We start from the raw sequence: 18,975 nt of genomic DNA, 5'->3' as shown, positions 1-18,975 counted from the left end.
TTTCTGGACAAGTTACTTCACATCACAACCAGCTCAGAATGCTTAGATAGAAATTTTCTTCTGACAAATTCTGAATATATCAATGTGTTATTTTAAGCAAAGATAAGACTATGCTGGCAAAGGAAAATCTTTAAGAAAAAAACAGGGAAGGTTTATTTTTGGCATTAGGTTCATCACCAGTGCCATCTTTCCCTTGCCCAAAGAAGTCATAAGTAGAAATCCTAACCCCTAAGATGATAATTTTAGCAGGTGAGGCCTTTGAGGTGATTAGTTCATGAGCAGGATTCTTGCTTGTATAAAAGAGGCCACAGAAAGCAGCCTGACTCTTCCACAAGAGAGGACACTGAGGGTGTCTTTGATGAGGACGCATTCTCTCATCAGACGTTCAAATCTGCCAATGCCTTGATCCTGGACTCTCCAGCCTTCAGAACTGTGTGAAATGAATGTTTGTTGTTTACAACCAGCAGTTTATGGTTAGAGTTTTGTTAGAGGAGGCAGAATGGACTAAGTCAACTTCTTTCTGCTAACCTAAAAGCATCAAGGAAGGAAACCTGTTTCATCACCAATGAGCAAAGCACAATGCATGACTCATACAGAATTCCTACAACACATTTGTGTCTGAATGCCTATTTATCCCATGGTGCTTCTCCAGACAGCAATTCTAACATCTAGAATTCTGTATAAATGGTAACTTAGCATGCCATTATGCTGGACATATAGTAAGTTTTCATTAGAAATGGATGATTAAATGTAGTCATGAGTCACATATAAAATTCCATTCCCAAGTAGTAAGTAACATAGGTTGATGCCAAAGGAATCCATTGCACTAACATTTTGACTGAAAAAAAATTTTTTTTAAATGCAGAAAATTTAGATTGCACAAGCTTGTGTAGGAATGAAGATGAGTCAGCTGGCAAAAGATAGAAAATTGCTTCAGACACTAACCTGAATTTGGACCAGAATCTGTTTTATTTCTGTACTAAAACACAGTTTAAAATAGTGATGAATCATATTAAGCACTACATACCAAAATACTAGGGAATGCTGATACATGTATGTTTTTAAGAACAATAAAGTAACTTTATATTAAACCTGTCACTGAAAGTTTGCCATACAATATTTTTCTAACTATATTTCTCATGAAGTAATACCATCTGAAATCTTTCATAGTCATGCTTGACTTCTTGAAAGGATTCCAGACCTTGGTTCTCTAACTGAATATGTAGAGAACAAAATTTACTGCAATCTCCTTTTCATTGTTTTGTTTTAACTGGTTTATTAGGTAGGGACAAAGGAATATTACAAGGGAATCCTGAAGAAAAGAACTGTCTCCTACAATAACAAGTTTGTTTAGATGTGTTGAACCAGTAAGCAAAGTTAAACACCTTCTTTATTGCTGTTTTTAACTGCCTCATTAATATGTTAATGTGTGTCGTGTAAGGCCAAGGGGAAGCCTGCTTTGAACTCCATCTTATTTTCCTAGGAATTCTTTGTTCTGGGGATTCAGATTAGCATCTCTCAACAGGACACAATTTGGGAAAGGCTGCTTAATTACAAAAGCAAGTCTTGAATCCTAGAATCCTGTCTGGAAAACAAACAAACAAACATTTAAAAAGAGAAGAACTAGGCAGGTCCTCAGAACACTGCATTAGACGCATTAGACTTTGTTTTTTCCCTACAGACTATTTCTGGATGGAGGTGTTTTTGGTTTTTTTTTTTTTTTTTTTTTTTTTTTGGTTGTTGTTTAAGAAGAGCACACTTTCTACTAGGAAGGAGGAAGAGGAAGAGGAGTAAAAGAAGGAGGAGAAGGAAGGAAGAAGATTTTAATGTAATGGAAATTTTGCTGAGAAATAAAGAAAAAAACTAGAGACATGAATGGCTTACTATTTTATGAATTTCAGAAACTTGGAAATGAAGTTACATTTTTTTTCTTCAGTTAAAATTTGTCCTTGTTATGTCAGAGCCAGTTGAGGGATTTCCTAACAAAAGCATTAGATCCTTCTCTGAATGTGTGCACTATGGATTTGGTTCAGCCAGACTTAGGTTTGAATCTGTTTTTGTTTCTGATTGTTGTTGCTCTCTTTTTATTATCTCACTAAAATGATCCATCCATCTTCCATGTTTGCTATCATTACATGTGATAATGTTTGCAAAGTCCCTTTTCAGCACTCAACAAATGTGATTTCCTTTCTGTCCCACTTAACCTCTTAAGTCTATCTAGGGTTTTTCTTCACTTGCAACTGCCTTACTCTGCCCCATTTTGATAGATGACTATTAATAAGAATTTGTAGGAAATCTCTTTATATAGCCCCCATGCTTCTGCTATAAATATTTGCCCCTTTTCCATTCCAAGAAGGTAAACACATTTTGAAGTTCTGTTTACTGACTTTCTTGGTACAGAGTGGAAAGAAAAAGTTACCAGATATTCAGAAGATACCTTTTGTGTTTTTGTTTTTAAAAACCTGGAATGAAAAGGTGGAGTCTACTCTTGGGCTTTGTTTAGGAGGAATAAAGTTGGTGGGATGGGAGAGGAGGCTGTTTTAGAGAGAAGCAGGTAAAGAAGCCTAAACTGAGAGATGAATGAATTTGGAGGTGACACATTCAGGTGCAAATGGTTTTCCACATCTATAGCTCTTTATTACTCATATTGGTTCTCGTGAATCTATAACAGCTGTAGTATCATCAACAATTCCCAGAAAGGAACAGAAATAAAGATTAGAAGTTCTGGGTTTGTATGCTCCTAGGAAGCTGCTGAAATTGTTTGCTCTATGGTGAGACTGATGCCATTAAAAGTACTGCTTCTGTCATGGTGGTTACCTTTAAAATGGGCTCTACCTCCAAGGTAAGTTCAGGTATAAAGGAGAGCACTGAATCAGCTAAAAGGAAAATGAGGGTTTCAGAATACTCGTTCTTTATATCCCTGGGGGAAACACTTTGATTTTGGAAACCGGAAAGGAAACAATGGGAACTGGAAGTGACTTCAATTCTATTTCAGTTGGAAGCTTAACAGCAATTCACAAAAGGCTAACTAGGGCTTTACAGGATTCACATTAGATTTACTATAGTTGCAAATGTTCTGAAACATCATACTCCAGAATAATAGACATTAATTTTTTCTCATATGAATCATTTCTTTAAAAGAAAGGGTATGCAAAAAAGGGTTTTAACACTTAATCTGGGGCAAATCTCAGCTTTGATACACATTAGATCTGCACCTTTGGATTCATTATGTAACTTCTCTGAATTTTCAATTCCTTATCTGGTAAATAGGGATACTGGTAGGTAGCCCACAGGGTTTCTGCATGTACTAAACAATATAATCTGAAATCCCTTAGCACTTGACAGAAATATAAAAAGTGGGAGCACACATCTGAGTGTATCCAATACCTGCCCAACTTGCTCTTCTTCCCCCAAGCCTCCTGTGTTTGTTCAGGTGTAAAGGCAGAAAGATGGGAGAGGTCCAGGTATGCATAGGGAAATCACCAGCACCAACTTTGTAATCCATCAGTGTTTCTCAGCCTGATAAGTCACCCTGAAAAATAGCCTCATCTTAACATGATAATTCCCTGAAAGTATAGAAGTAGATGAGTTCCTTTTATTCTGAGGTAGAATATAATAGAAAACTCCAAACATGGTCACTGTCAAGGTTCTGATGCTAATGGCACACAGGCCCCCTTGACAAAATCAGTTTTGTCACAACTCTCCCCACCCCCACCAAAAAAGATTGATAGGTGTCCCATCAGCTAGGACAGCAGTCCAGGCTTCTCACCCTTCCCATAATTGAATAATAGCTTTGAGCAAGCTGCTCTATGATGCAGCCATTTTGGAGACTGTCCTACACAGCATGTAAGTCTGCATTGGAGCAGCTCAGCTACTAGAGCGCAGAGCCAGCTAAGAGATCTTGGGTCCTTTTACCCTTTTCCTCTCTCCTAGGTTGCTTGTTGGGTTGAGGTCAAACTGTAAGGAGGAAACTTAAAGAACTTTAATTAGGGTTTTCATATTCAAACCCCAACCTTGTACATTTTATAACAATCACTAAATTGCCCTCCAAAAGGAAGTACCACTTCAAGCTTCCATATATAGATCCCTGACACCTTTTAACAAAATTGGTCTTCATTAATGTTTTTAGTTTTTGACAATCTTGTTTCTAATTATTGTTTACTTTTACTCAAATGGTGTTATTATAAAAGGACATTGAGATTTTTGCGCATGCTTGTGAACTATTTGTATTAATGCTGTGAATCACTTTTTAAAGTCTGTGTCTTATTTTAAAATGGGTTACTTTTTTATAACTCCATAGTAATTTCTATCTATTTTGCATATTAATCTATTTTTAATAACTTGGAATTGTTTTCTGTCAATTGTCTTAATTATGGCTTCCACCACACAAATGTTCTTGCACCATAGAGATGTTCCATTTGCTTATGTGCTTGGGATGTGCTTATCTTTGCTCCCATCCTCCAGCCTGTGAAAGGAGAGTAGATATGGTCCCTGAGATTGAGCTAAGATCTTTGAAAACCTGCAGGGACTGGTAGAATACAGCAACTCCAAAATTTATGAAGTAAAAAAATAAACTTATTCATAGAATTGAATTCCTTTATGGTGCAATGGAAATGCTGGGAGAATCATCACAATGAATATTTACATATGCGAAAATATAGCTGAGTTCCTACTCTGATTGTGGAGAAGTATGATGCTGTTTGAAAGGATGAAAGTGCTTTTTGTTAATATAATAGTTTTTCCACAGTGTAGGCAGAGTCATAGCCCTAAGTTAGGATTTAGACTGCTTGGGCACCTGTTCTTTAAACGTTTACTTACAGGAGAGAAAAATCCAAACAGACTGGGAGACTCAGCTGGTGAGATCTTCACTTTGAGTTGGAGAAAGGATTGTGTGTAAAAAGGATTAGCTTAGTCAAGCTCAGTCTTGATCTAGATATTGTTTAGAACTTAATTCAAGCATTGAGAAATGTTAAATAAAATAAAACCTAAAAAAATATGATTAACTTTTAAGAGGGTATTGTAAGAAAGTATCCTTGTCACATTATGGCTATCTCCAGTTCTATGTTTCACTAACTATGATCTGATAGGATTTCCTGTTGAGAGTATATCCTTACAAGTAGGTCTCCCCTACAAGAAGTAGACATTCTTACCATCCATTCTTCATGGAAAGGCTGTACTTGAAGCAGAACATGAGAGTTTGGAAGGCAGCCCCCCCCCCCAGGAAGCTGAGGAAGAAATACTACATTCTTGGACCTTCCTCTAGATGTTGAATCTGTAAGTGCTGAATGACCTGCTAAGGTAGTAAAGGGAATTTGGCTTCTACCTTTTTCTAGGTATGCAAGGTCACATCTCAAGAAATAGTATTTTATTTCAAAAAGATTGTATCATCCATAATCAAAAAATGAGCCTTGCAAACAAGGCCAGGCCTATATATATACAACCTAAATATTGTGGCCTCAGAAGCTTTGAAAAATTTTTGCATGTCCCAAGTATTCTCCCCACCTACATGGCTTATCCTTCTTGCCTTACAGGAATAAATGCACAAAAAGCCCAAGTAAAAATATATTTATGTGGTGAAAACATTTGCCCCAAAACAACTACCAAAAACACTATTAAAAAGAGAGGGCTAACAACATATAAACCCATCACACACTTAATCCTTTGTCAAATTCCACAGGAATACCAAATATCTTCATAGTTGTAACCATGTGCCTATACAATATTTTCAATTTAAAATTTTTCTTAAAAAATTTTGCATAGATCCAAAGCCCCTGCCACAGAAAGTTACGTAGTAATGATATTCCAGAAGAAAAACTGATTTTGGTCTCCAGCGCTTGCATTGAATCACAGCTCCAATTCTTCATTTCTACAAGGAAATTACTTTGACTTGCAGGGTGGGTCAGAGGAACAGACATGATATGTGCAGGGCAACTGACTCATGGTGAGCAACAACCCATAGTTCATTAATAATTCTTTGTATTATTTTAAAAGTCTACATTTTACTTCCTGAACTGGTGGTTTTTGTGAAAAACATCGTGTCCAGTATTCTTTCTGAGGCAGTCAAGGAACACCATGATGGAATAAAAGGCTGGGGCAAGGAAATAAACCCCTGGGTACAATAAATTATTAACATTAGTAGCATGGTATGTTGTTTCTCTGTCTTGGTGTTCTTTAAACAGACCTGTCATGAGACCCTGATAAAACCACAGAAACACATGCTAGCACAAGACGAAATTGTTACTGAGGGGAAAAAATTAAATACACCCTTTAGCTTTACTTGATCTTAGTCAACTTTTGGAGGCCACATAGCTGAAAAATACATTATTAGTTTCCCACCAGCTCTGCTATAGGTAACATTTCTGTTGTGTGGGTATAATGCTAATGGTTATCTACATTCCTTTTCAGGGACTTGAAGGCCACTTCTGGCAGGAACACTCACTGGACTTGGGCTTTCAGATGTCTGATGGGTGACTAGAACAGGATGAAAAAGTTTGGCATCTCTCTCTTCATTTCATTTTGCTGCCTTAACTTTTGGGTCAGATTCATTCAGCTCTGCATGTCTGGATCAACTGTTGGAGCTAGTATATTTTTCTTCTACCTCACCTTTGCTGCTTTTTCAGTAGCTACAGCAAGCAGCCCAAGCATCTAAAGTCCTTCAGCCCTATCTTAAGGCCCAGACAGAGCCATAAGGCCAGGATGTTTGCACAGGATGATGGTAATTGTAAGAGCAACTCAGAAGTTCCTGGGAAAAGTTGACTATGACTTTCTCGTGGTCCAAGTATCATCCAAGAAGAAACATCTTCTGAAGCAGTGCCCTGGTCAGTGGGAAACTACTAGACTTTTGCCCACCACCCAGCAAATCAATAAAAAGCTCACATCTTCCTTTGTTCAGGAGCAGCCTGCTCTTCTTTCTACTGAATTTCCAATGAAATCTTCTTCAAGGTACACATTCACATTCACTTGGCTCAGTTTCATTTCTGTCAATGAGTTAAATGTTGTCTTCTCCAGTAACATTTCCATCATTGTGTTTCAGCCCTAAGGAACAAACCCTAAGATAGATAAATTGTCTCACTTCACTACTGACAAAAAGGAAGGATACTGAAGGGAAGTCATTTGCCCAAGGTCACACAGCAGGCCACCAGGTGAGGCAGCATTTGAACCAGTTTGGGAGAACAGTTGCCATTACAGCCCACCTGAGGACATCTAAGAACAGTGGAAGGCCCCTCCCCTCAGCCCATTTCTTCAAAAAGTCTAGGAAGGCAGGGATGAGGTGGAATACAGTTTTAATTTTGAATACCATGAACAATAGAAAAACAATAAGGAACTCAAAAGAAACAAAGAGCAAAGTATAGCTGAAAAAAAAAATCAGCCAGATGAACAAATTCCCTAAACCTCTTTAATTACTTCGATGTCCCAAAAGCCATGTTTAAAGTTACAAAATCTATGTGGTTTATGTCAAAGGCAATTTGTAGAAAGGGCAAAGAATAATTATCTGAGCCCTTTCAGTGTTTTGATTAGAAAAATTGGGGAAATAACAAGAGCTACTTCCAAGGACTGTTTCTATAATTAAGGAAAATACCAGAAGGGCTATGACAGGTGAAGGACTTTGTTCCAGTGTGTAGCACATTGTCAGCTTTGACTTACACCCCATCTTCTAAGTGCAGTGGCAATACTCTCTTGAGGTCACTTGACTGCATGTGATTATGTGCCCAGTGCCCAAAGGCTGGAGCTATGAACTCAACATTTGCTAGACAATGAGTTATTTGATAAACACTGAAATTTAAAAAGCATTCAGAGCCGTCCAAGTGTGAGGACATTATTAACATAGACTCTTCCCCCTAGGAGGACTACTTTAACGAGAAAAAGGGAAAGGAGAAAAAAAAAAAAAAGCACATCCCATTTTCGTTCTTTTGCCTGAAATAACAGCTCCAAAGAGCAGAGCCTGGGAATTCAGGGGCTCTCTAAACACACTTCCCCTTCTGCTAGGGACAAAACTACCTATCTCGCCTCAAGTAACGGTGCGGGGTGCGACAAGCCTCACTGTTTTATTTCTGCGGAGAGCCAGGCCGGCGGGGAAGGGGAGTACCCGACCGCCCCTCACTTTCGCTCCTACAGCTTTCCAAACAAACCAGGGCGGGATGGGAGTGTCTTCTTGGCTGTGGAAGCCGATCCTCCTACCTTGTCCTGAAGCCACCCGCCGCCTTTCGCCCGCCCTCCCTTCGCGGTGATTTTCCTGTACCTGACGCCCGAAGAGGGCGCGCGGCTGTTATCCGCCCCGCCGGAAAGGTAGGGGCTCCGCTGCGCTCCAGCCTCGCCGCCCAGGGGAACGGGGAGCCCCGCAGCTTCTATCTGTACTGCACCTTTCTTCTCGAACTTGGTGGCGACAACCGCGGAGCAGGAGGCGTTTCCTGCGGCTCCCGAGGCGCTCCGCGCAGTCACCGGGGATCCAGACCCGGGCGTGGCGGGCAGCGCGCGGGCTGGCGGGCGCCTCCGACTCCGGGCGGCGCTGCGCCCTCTCCAGCTCCCCCGCCAGGGCTGGGGGGAAGGAATCGTGCCCGCGCCACCTTCCTCCGGTTTCCGCCAGCCCAGGGCTTGGTGACCCGATGCGGCAGGCGCCGCCGGAGAGGCAGCAGTCGGCTGGAGCGAGCGGCGCAGGCGGGCGGAGAGCAGCGGGCCCGGCCCTGGATCCCCGCACGCCTCTGCGGTCGTCGCGCCTGGGCCTTGGCGGGTAACTCTCTGGCTGGCTTCACTGAGGGAGGCTGGTGATGCGGGAAGTCTGCCTTCTGGACCCGGGTCGTGGAGGCCTGGGGTCTGAGTGGCCGGGCTTTGGAGCCCCTGAGATTGAGGATTGGGGGTGAGGGACACGATGCGCTGTCCGCCCCTCAACACATCCTGCCAGCTTCGGGGCGCGTTGCAGGCGCAGGCATCATGGAGCCCGGGGGCTCTAGGACCCCTGAGCCAGCCGTGGTGTGCAGGGGAGACAGCTAGGAGACTGCCCGGAGGTCCAGGAGCTGCCAGGGAGGATCAGACAGACAAATAGCCCCTGCGGCCGGACCAAGGGGCGGTGGGAAGCTAAAGGGACCCGCACTGGGACCCTCTATTCAAACGCAGGCCAGATTGTGCGCTGAGAAGCCAAAGGGGGTGCTCGATTTCACGTTCACTATTGTTTTCTTGTAAAAGGGTCTGGACGCGAGGTGGGGCAAGGGGTCTGGAAGGTTCTCGTCTTTTATCTTGGAAAGTTTTCTGAGAAACCCTTCTTCCCGCCACAAGAGACCTAAAGCTAACAAAACAAGCACAGAGGTAGTTTGGGGCAAAAGGGCGGCAGTGAGAAAATTGCAGTATTTGGTCTGCCGTTAATTTTCAAGATAAGGGAGAAGAAACTTGTCATTTTGCGGTTGTTGGCTCCGGAGCTCCTGGCGACTCAGCCCCTTTCTTGTGTGCTGTTATTTTGTCCTAAAAGAGAATCTATAAAAAGCGATTTCCAGTAACCAAAAACAAACCCAAAGCGCCTTCTTTTAGTATTTTCAGCGGTACAGGGTTGGGGGTAGTGAGAAGAGAACAAGCTGGGTTGGGGGTGCTGTTCAAAGGTAATGTTTGAAAATTGTGTGGGGGTGGGGATGGGGAAGACATAGTGAATGCTAGCGATTCAGAAGCCACACGGATTCTAAAACCACAAGTCATATTTGCAGTAAGAGGACCACCTCAGTACTATGATTAGGTAGATGGCTAAGGAAACCATCTCTTCAGAGCAGCTGGAAGCCCTTCTTTCTCTGTTCCTGGTGTCCACACTGACCTTCAGCAGGCCTAACTTCATCAGATCTCAGATGGTCTCCTCTATTATGCTATCCAGAATATTTGCCTTTTCTGTCTTCAGACTTCTTTCTCTAGTTGCAGATCATGAAATGGTCTTTTTTACATGGAGATATTAAATATTTGGGAAGATCTGATCAGGGTACCAGGTTATTTTCCATCTGAAAGCATGCAATTCAGCATCTGTAAATCGGTTTGTATTGCTTCATTTTATGCTCACTGAGGACTGCTTTTCAAATCGAGATCTCCAAAAATGTCCCCTCTTTAAAAAAAAAAAAAATACTGACTGCCTCTGAAGCACTTTAGATAATGGCAACTTTATGAGAACTTTTCTAGAAAGTGTTTATATTGCCCTGGATCTGTCTTCCTAAACTGTCCTTACTATAATGTGGTAAGGGAGATGTGGTTATTTATTGCCTGATAATGTATTCCTTGAAAAACTACTTTTACATGGTCAATGAATGTCAGTCCCAGATTGTACTATGTCTTGATTTAGTGGTGCAATTAAATGGGGCTGCAATTTTAATAACACTTAAATAGATTTAATGAAGATATTCAATTTGTTATTGTATCCCAAATCAATAAAAAATCTTTGAGACTCAGAGAGAATAGACAGTATTAGCAGAAGAATGCCATTAAGAGACATACCCTTAAAATACTTTTTTTGTGAAATTATAGTTTTCAAGTTTCTGATTCTGGAGCTCAGTGGCAGAGGACTGAATTTAATAACCATTTTCTTCTGTTGGAGATAATTTCTGTGTTTCACATCATGGAACAGAAATGAATAATGGTATGCTTCCTACCTTTCCCTGATAAGCATCATGGGTTAATCGTCTAGCCTGCCAGATAGCTTCCGTGGAAATTATGGTTCCATCCAGGGTTGAGAACCAGACATCTGTTTAACATGCATTCTAGAATTATATTTTATTGAGGTGATGAGATAATCATGGAGCATATATATGGCACCCACTATGATCTTCTGTGTGTTCTCATATGCTGTTTCATTTTATCTTACCAACAACCCAAGACAAGAATTTTTATGTCTATCAGACTGCTCCAGGTTGAGTTACAATGGATCATATGAAGATCTGTATGTATCCGTGATTTATATCATCTCAGTTAGCCTCTGCAGCACACATTCTTCATATATTATTCCATACCTTGTCTATGTCTTTATCCTTTGCTTTTGTGCATAAGCATACACATGCACATGAACACACACACTCAATTTATAAATACCTTGATCTCGATATACCTTCCTAATTACCCATCAAGTTGGGCTTCTTGGATGGTTGTTTTGCATAGTTTGCCTCCTGTTCCCTTTGACAGCTTCAGACTTTCACCAATTACATAATTTTTATATTCTGCACATTTTTGATGTGCTAATTTGGTATGCTGTGTCTGGCCAATCCAGACTATTGTAGTATAACCAATGGGTTTTATTTAAAAGTCCTTTTCTTTCTGAATGTGTTTTCATTCTCACCCTTCAAGTACCAGCTTCATCTTGTCTGGGAGAAGTCTTTTCAGGACTATATTCCCATCCTCAAAGTTGAAATGAACCTCTGTCTCAACTCTGATGGATAATAAATAGCCTTGTATTAGATTAAAATGTGTCTAATTTGGAGTGAGCTTGATGTATGGAATAGAATGTATGTATTGGGCCCTATACTGTTTCAGCAGTAAACTGTATTTATGATTTCATATCAGGTTGTAGAAACACTTCCCTTCATGTTTTGGGGTAGCAGGAGCTCTTTCCCCTGATGGTGAAGACTCAGCCCAGAATGACCTGTAGTTTGTCAGACTTGGCCAGGAACTTGATCGTAGTATAGTCAGGCTAAGAAACGTGGGAATTCTGTGAGTAAGGAGCCAGTGGGATCTGATTGTCTTCTCTAAGTTCATGTTTTTTTACTTGGAGAGATCTTGTCCATCCAAACATGAATGGCTAGCTTATCTTTTACCAACACAATGAAATATTCTGATGCTAGGGACTTTCGTCTTCCTGAATCATTGGGGAAGACAGGGAAGGAGCAACCAGACCTTAAGAGATTTTCTTATCATAAATACTGAATAGCTGAATGGAAAGATTCTCTTCTTCTTCATTCTCTCTTTTCCCTTCTGATACCTCTAGCCAATGATAAAATCTGAAAATGGTCTCATTTTGTTCAATAGCACCTAACATTGGACTTTGAAGATTTTTTTTAAGCATTGATTTACTTTTTAATCTCATTGGGGAAGAAAAGATCTTTAGATGATGAGAATAAGGCCTCTAGAGGATAAGCAAGGAAGCTGAAAATCGCCCCAAAGGTATACAGTTACTCTGGTCTTCCATAGGTTGTAGAAGCTGGAGTTGGGACGGCTATGGGTCACTGTGTGGAGAAGCAGGACAATAAGGGAACAGAGTAGTTTTTTTAGTTTTTTAGTAGTTTTTTAATGTTGACATTCTGCATTTTTGTCCATCAGGTGAGACTTTGTTTATGTTCACCCAAGTATCACTGAATATTCACCATATAACAGATGTTCTTGGGGGATGGAGGGAGAATTGTATAGTGTTGAACAAAACAAAGCCTGTTCTGTTATAGAGCTTTGTGTTTTTATGGGACACAGAGTCAATGAATGAAGTACATTTCCATAAATGAAAAGCATATTTCAGATAGAATCAGTGTGGCAAAGATAACACCAACATGGGGTGTAGTCAACAGGGAAAAAGAAAGAACTTTCCCAGCAGAGGGAATAGCACCCACAGAGGTCCTGAGGCACAAATGGATTTGGAGTACTTGAGAAATGGAAGGCTAATGTGAAAAGAAAGTGATTGGATTACTTGAAGGAGACTGCAAAGGGCAGAGTGAAAAGAGGTGTAGTCAGTGAGATAGGAGGGAGACAGACTTTGTGGAGCTTTGAAATTTGGAAAGGAGTTTGAATTGTATTCTAATTGGAATGGGATGTTAGTTGACATATTTAATTAAGGACTGACTCAATGGGCAGTGGGCTTCACACACACACTTTCACTCTTGGTTGGCCTTTCTTCTCCTTGTTCATTAGTCATCACTGATTTCCTCTCTTACCTAGGCCTGGACAACTAAGGGGCAGGGCTCAGAGAACCCTGTACAATATTCCTTATATCCTCTGAAATATCTCATATACTTGCTTGATTTCACCTTCATGCATAGAATGCTACAATACTAGCTCTGTATCCCAGTCACTCTCCAGACTGAATATTGAGTCTCTCCACGGTCTTGGAATTGACTGATAACATCTGAAACTAGATACCCCAAATTAATTATCTCATCCAATCAAATCACAGTTAGTATCCACTGACAAGACAATATTGGTACAAGAGGCAATATTCCAAATAATGCAAAAGGCCTTGCCTTACAATTTCTGAGTTCTTACCCCTTCCCCCGCCCCCGGGCTCCTGGGCAGCCTGTCATGCTCTGTGTAGAACACTGTCAGTGGAAATGTATAGAACTCTTGCAGTATTTGTCATGGGATTATATATGCCTGAGAATTTCATTTCTACCCATTTAATATATGATCTTGGCAGTCTTCAAGTTGCACAAAACTTACCTGAAATTAATTATTTCTGATAAGCCAGGAATACCAATTTATCAGAAATGAACAGAAGTTCTAGCATTTAATCAATTACCCATTGATTCTAAGATGTTTAGCCATTACTATTATAAAAACTTTCTTTTTCATTTTCTTTTGTTTCTTAAATTAGTGTAACTTAATTCACTTTTGGCTTTCCATTTTCTTTTGATTGATTCTAGAACATATTTCTGTGTGAGAGGACAACTGTGGTGTTTTCTAATATTTACCTCTATGTCCTCTTTACCTAACATGGTATTCAGCATATTCCATATTTAGCAAATATTTGTCTGATAACTCAATGTCCACTTACTGATTTACAATGTTAATTTATTAGCTCTATTTTAACTTTGTTATAATGATCATCATTCATCTGTATAATTATTATGATTATCAGTTTCTCATCTCAAAATGTTACCCATTGGAGAAAACAAGTTCATCCTGTGGCTTTGTATATATAAGGGAAAAAGTTTTGTTCTTTCTGAAAAAAATTATAGTTTACAAAGAAGATAAATAAGGGCTAGGGTTGTGGCTCAGGGGAAGAGCACTTGCCTCACACATATGTGGCACTGGGTTCGATCCTCAGCACCACATCAAAATAAATAAACAAAATAAAGATATTGTGGCCATGTATAACTAAAAAAAATGTTTTTAAAAAGAAGATATGCTCTGTAAATGTCAGTGAATGTATAGTCTTGAATTTTTTCATGCTCAGTAAATTTTCAGCATAGTCTCATAATTTCTAAGTTATGTTATGTTTCTCAGTTATTTCAGTGGTTATTTGGGTTGAGTTAGTCAAGTTTGTGGCTACATTGCTGAGGAAATAAATGTGCCAAGAATGTTTATAACAAATCATTTTCCTCTTTAATAGTATAACATTTTATGTCCACAATTTTTTTTTACATTTAATTTTAAGCACTTTATAAGTCTGAGATTTCATTGCTTAAGTTCCCACTGCTTATTATGATATTTTAACATTTCTATTAGGTGTCACTTAACTTAGTGTGAGACACAGATACCCTGGGGGACAAAAAGTTCTCATCAGGGTGGCAGAGCTGTAGGAGTCCAGAGAAGTTTGTGGTAGAGGGAAGAGAATTTCTCCCAATGATCTTTAAAGTTTTCTGCCCACTCCTGTAGTGAACTTTGTTTTAACTCTCCCATTTGACCCTGAAGCCATGGCAGGCTTCCCAGGGGTTTAGCTTGGGCTTTCCTCTGAGGATTAGGGGTTTACTCCTTCCATCTCACACTCTCCCATCCAAGCCACATTATAAACTTTGTTCCATTTCCAGATTCATAGCCTATCACCACATGACTCTGAATAAGTTGCTTAACTTCTTCAAACCTTACCTTCCTTATCTTATGTGAAATAATGTCCACACCATATTATTGCTGACCAAAGTTATTATGATGATTAGGTTGATGATTAAAAAATAATGGTGAGGGGCTGGGGTTGTGGCTTAGCGGTAGAGTGTTCTCCTAGAATGTGCAAGGCGCTGGGTTTGATCCTCAGCACTAAATAAAATACATAAATAAAATAAAGGTCTACATTTTTTAAAAAAAGCAATGATGATTATTAAAAAGAAATGATGATTGAAAGAAACAAATTGTTCAGCATAGTTTCTGCCAAATATCAAATGTATAATCAATGTTATCTGCCATTATTATTGTTGCAGCTCTATATTATATTTGTCACGACTCTGTTCTTCCTCAAATAGTTAAAGATTAACTTCCCCCAGAAAGCCTTTCTGGCTGATCTTATATAACTCTAAATTTTTTCTCACCTTTTCTTCTAGCACCTTACTTTGCTTTGGATTGTATTACAACTACGTGTGTTATTCTATTTCTTTGGAGTTTTCTTCAGTAAATAACAACAAATTTGGGGGCATCCATCATGTGCTATCCATAGGGATCCGTGGACGCACAGTAGGGATGCAAAGTGTGTGTACATGTACATGCTTTCAGTGGATCTGGGGGGAAATCTGTTGGTTCAATGGAACTATGGATTTTTCAGAATAAACTAAATGAATAAAAACTTTGCTCTCCAGATGCCTATTGAAAAATTAAATGTCTTTTAGTCTGAGGTTTTTGTATGGTTTAAAAATATGATGGTTACAGTTATCCCTGTTCTTGAGTCAGCTTTATATATGCTTCCTTCTCAGACTCTCCTCTGTTCTTACTCAAATGCATTGTAGAAGTAGACAGGAAAATGCTCCGTGAAGAATTGGAGGTTGGTGGGAGAAAGCAGGGTAGGACCGCATTCCAGGCAGCAGGAGCAACATGATCCAGGGTACTGAGTTTTGAGGAGGATGGAGAACTACTCCAAGTTTCCTGTTATTAAAGCATGATGTTTAGTCAAGTGCTTTAGGAAATGAGTCAGGAGAGGTCACAGGAGCCAGTTTGATCAGAATTCAGGTCTGTGGTCTGTATATTTGTATTTCCCTACAAAGCTATGTACTTAGGGAAGTGGGTCTATGTAGACAGTTTTAAACAGTCAAATTCTGCATGTTGATTCTAAAAGTGGATTTGTATATTTCATATGGCATGCAATACATCTCTTTTAATGGCTGTTCTCACAAGAAAATGATAAAAAAAACATTAACTATCTAGTTGATAATTAGAGCTCTTATTGAGTTTCAAGGAGTTTAGACTCAGGCCTTATTTGCATTTTCTGAGGCATGGGAGTCTAAATGAAATTTGATAGTTTAAATGGGCTTCCACAGGATGGAGACATCTGATGAGAACAGTCAGGGAATCACTACAAATTTATGACTTTGAAACTTTCAGTACCTCCTTTCAGTACCTCTTCTATTTACAACTTGGTTTTGTACAACTACAAGTTTCATAACTTATATGTACATTTTGATCAATGCTTGATTTGTATCTATTGCCATTGCTGCTAATTTGTCTTTCTTTCTCTTACTTATTCCTTGATTTATCAGTTATTCAATTTATATAATATCTGATGTTAAACATCTGCATTATTTTTAACTCTAGAAACCTTTTGCCTTTACTCCCAAAATATGATATGATTTCTACTAAGTCTGGTATTGCCCAGTAGTTGGTGGGTTTTTGTTTGTTCATTTGTTTTTTCAGTATTGGATGTTGAATTCATGGACTGAGCTACATCACCAGTCCTTTTTTAAAAATTTATTTATTTATTTATTTATATTTTGAGGCAGGATTTTGCTAAGTTACTGAGACTGGGCTCAACCTGAGGTGCTCTTGCCTCAGCCTCTTGAGCAGCTAGGATTACAGGCATGTGCCATCATGCCCAGCTGCCCAGCAACTTTTTACTCTTGTCTTTTGTTGGTGATTTCTCTTCCTTAGAAATTAAGCAACAGGACTCAACAGACCCTAACCATAAGAGCTTAAAGTTCCCCAGGAGGAATTAGATGTGGTTAAAATAGAAGAAGAGAGAAAACACTTGAACTGACTTGAACTGTAGTTAACCTGAAAATGGAATGTTGGGGAGAAGTGGCTAGGAGAACCAAGAGCAAAGCAGAATGCCTCAGCATATTTCTAGCACTACAGAATGTATCTTTGTTCGGGGCCTGTGATTATCAAACAATTTTTTAAATTATCTCCTGTGAATTTGCCTTTAGGAGTCATCAATTTGCTGATTCAAATATATAGCCTCCTTCGCCCTTACCTCCTTGTTCTTCTAAGTGAATTACTGTGGCATTTCCAGTTACACACCAGCCTCCTAGGAGTGCACGTCTCTTGATTGGTAAGTTTACTTGACCCAAACAAGCGTCTGAATCAACAGGGTGGAGCTGCTCACTCCCAGCTGTGTGACTCTGCCCAGATAAGGCCCCTCTCTAAGGTTCTACCTAGGCTACCAGGATCCCTTATCTTCTCTAATATTTAATAGAGTTTTATGGAACTATATCAATGTAGGAGTACACAAATCCTGTGAGTATGCCAATAAATTTCCTCACAGTAAACATATCCAGATAAGCTGCCTCCCTGTGAAGAAATAGAATGTTTCCAAACCTCTAGGAGGGCACCGTATGCTCAGGCTAGGTCACTATTACTCTTCTCAGATGTAACTACTATTCTGACTTTCACTATCACATGGTTAGATTTGGGGTGTTCATTTCCCTTTAACTTTTATCATGGGCTCCCAGACATTCTGAATGCCTGCAGAACATCAGAGTCCTTTTCGCTGAGCATGAGGACTGGGTATGCCTAGGAGGATATTAAAGGTTCATTTGTGTCACCCCTAAAATGAGAGATTAAAGCCTGATCACCCAGCATTAAGAAAGTGACCTTATTTGGAAATAGGGTTATGTCATATGTAATTAAGTTAAAATGAGGTCATACTGTAGTTGGGTAGGCCCCTTATTTAATGTGACTGGTGTCCATGTGAAGACAGAGACACAGGGAGAGCACCATGGAAAGATTGAAGTGATACACCTAAAAACCAGGGAATGCTCAAGATTGCCAGCAAACTACCCAAAGCTCGGATGGGGCAAGGACAGATTTTCCCCTACAGTGTTCAGAGGGAGGATCATCCTCCCAACCCCTCGATTTCAGACTTCTAGACTCCAGAACTCAGAGACAACGTATTTCAGTTGATTTAAGCCACCTAGTTTGTGGTGTTTTGTTCTGGTAACCCCATGAACACAGAACATCTTCCAGGTTGGGTGCTCTGACCCTGTTCTTTGCATTCCCAGAAACATACCTGGCCTGGGACCTGGGGCCTGGGACCACCAGACTGAGAAATGGTTACACTGTGTCTAAGCTGCTTTTCTCTGAACTGATACACAGACTGCTTCTCTTACCCCTGATTGCTGCTGTCTGTGATGTGTCTCATAGAAATACAGGAGTTTCAGTAGCCCTGTGTGGCTTTTTCTTCATTTCTCCATTCAGCTTTTCACTAGCACTTTTAGACAAAGCCTCTTTGGTTTCCTGAGGTGCTCCAGGCTGAGCTTTGTACATCAGCCCTTCTACGCCTCATCTGGATCTTTCCCAAAGTGTCCTTCCCCATCCTCACAGATTCACACTGGGACCATGTCCCTCATGCAGTTTCCCCTGGTTTCTCTGTTTCAGAATCATCATTAACAAAATAAATAAATAAAGCAGCTCACTGTATTTCTAAAATGAAATTCCTCGAACAGGTTGGCATGTTTTAAAAGAAGACTTCATTTTTCTGCCCTTACGCATATCATTTGAGATAATAAAAAATTCCTTAGATAAAAGAGCAGTCCGACCATTAGATTTTCATCAGTAATAAAGAACTAGGCAGAGCTTATTAGGCCCCCGGATATACTTTCTTTAGCAAAGGTTGGTTTCAAACCGCATTACAACTTTTCTATTTTTTTTTTCTTTTTCTTTTTTTTTTTTAATTTGTTGCTCAGTTTCTGGCATTAGGGAAATCACAAGAAAGGTACTGTAATGAAATCCCCAGGGTGATTCCATGGGGCTCTGGCCAATTCCTGCATTCGGTGTTCCTGTCCTCCCTTGGGGACCTGGGGACTCTGCTGGAGACATTATTTTAAATGCTCTTAGCACAGACTGTCCTTTAGTCTCTGACTTCCCCAGCCTGGAGTGATTACAGAGTAGATGTGCACTCCCCAA

The 18,975-nt window shown here is 39.9% G+C and overlaps 2 protein-coding genes across 17 annotated transcripts in view; one reads left to right on the top strand and one right to left on the bottom strand.

Moving 5' to 3' along the window:
- The window catches only part of LOC124100024 (spidroin-2-like), a 34,001-nt gene extending 22,688 nt beyond the window's left edge, over positions 1-11,313 (bottom strand). Inside the window, exons 1-3 of the mRNA XM_058582919.1 lie at positions 11,294-11,313; positions 9,108-9,274; positions 8,240-9,011 (exon numbers count right to left, since the gene is read on the bottom strand). Of these exons, the coding sequence (XP_058438902.1) occupies positions 8,240-9,011; positions 9,108-9,274; positions 11,294-11,313 (959 nt within the window). The remainder of the gene's footprint in view (positions 1-8,239; positions 9,012-9,107; positions 9,275-11,293) is intronic.
- The window catches only part of St3gal6 (ST3 beta-galactoside alpha-2,3-sialyltransferase 6), a 59,192-nt gene continuing 48,264 nt past the window's right edge, over positions 8,048-18,975 (top strand). For 5 of the 16 annotated variants that reach the window (XM_046455234.2, XM_046455237.2, XM_046455235.2 and 2 more), the window contains exons 1-2: positions 8,054-8,286; positions 16,998-17,122. The gene's annotated coding sequence lies outside the window, so the exon portion shown is untranslated. Of the gene's footprint in view, positions 8,287-8,593; positions 8,729-16,997; positions 17,123-18,975 lie in introns of those variants that run through there. The other 11 variants (XM_058582910.1, XM_058582911.1, XM_046455233.2 and 8 more) reach the window with 8 other exon arrangements.

The sequence above is a fragment of the Marmota monax genome, unplaced genomic scaffold (genome assembly GCF_021218885.2).
Source record: "Marmota monax isolate L192 unplaced genomic scaffold, Marmota_monax_Labrador192_F-V1.1 WCK01_AAM20220418_F8-fsc00053, whole genome shotgun sequence".
Taxonomy (NCBI): Eukaryota; Metazoa; Chordata; class Mammalia; order Rodentia; family Sciuridae; genus Marmota; species Marmota monax.
The sequence above is the reverse complement of the archived record's forward strand: the minus strand, read 5'-3'. Positions and strand labels throughout refer to the sequence as shown.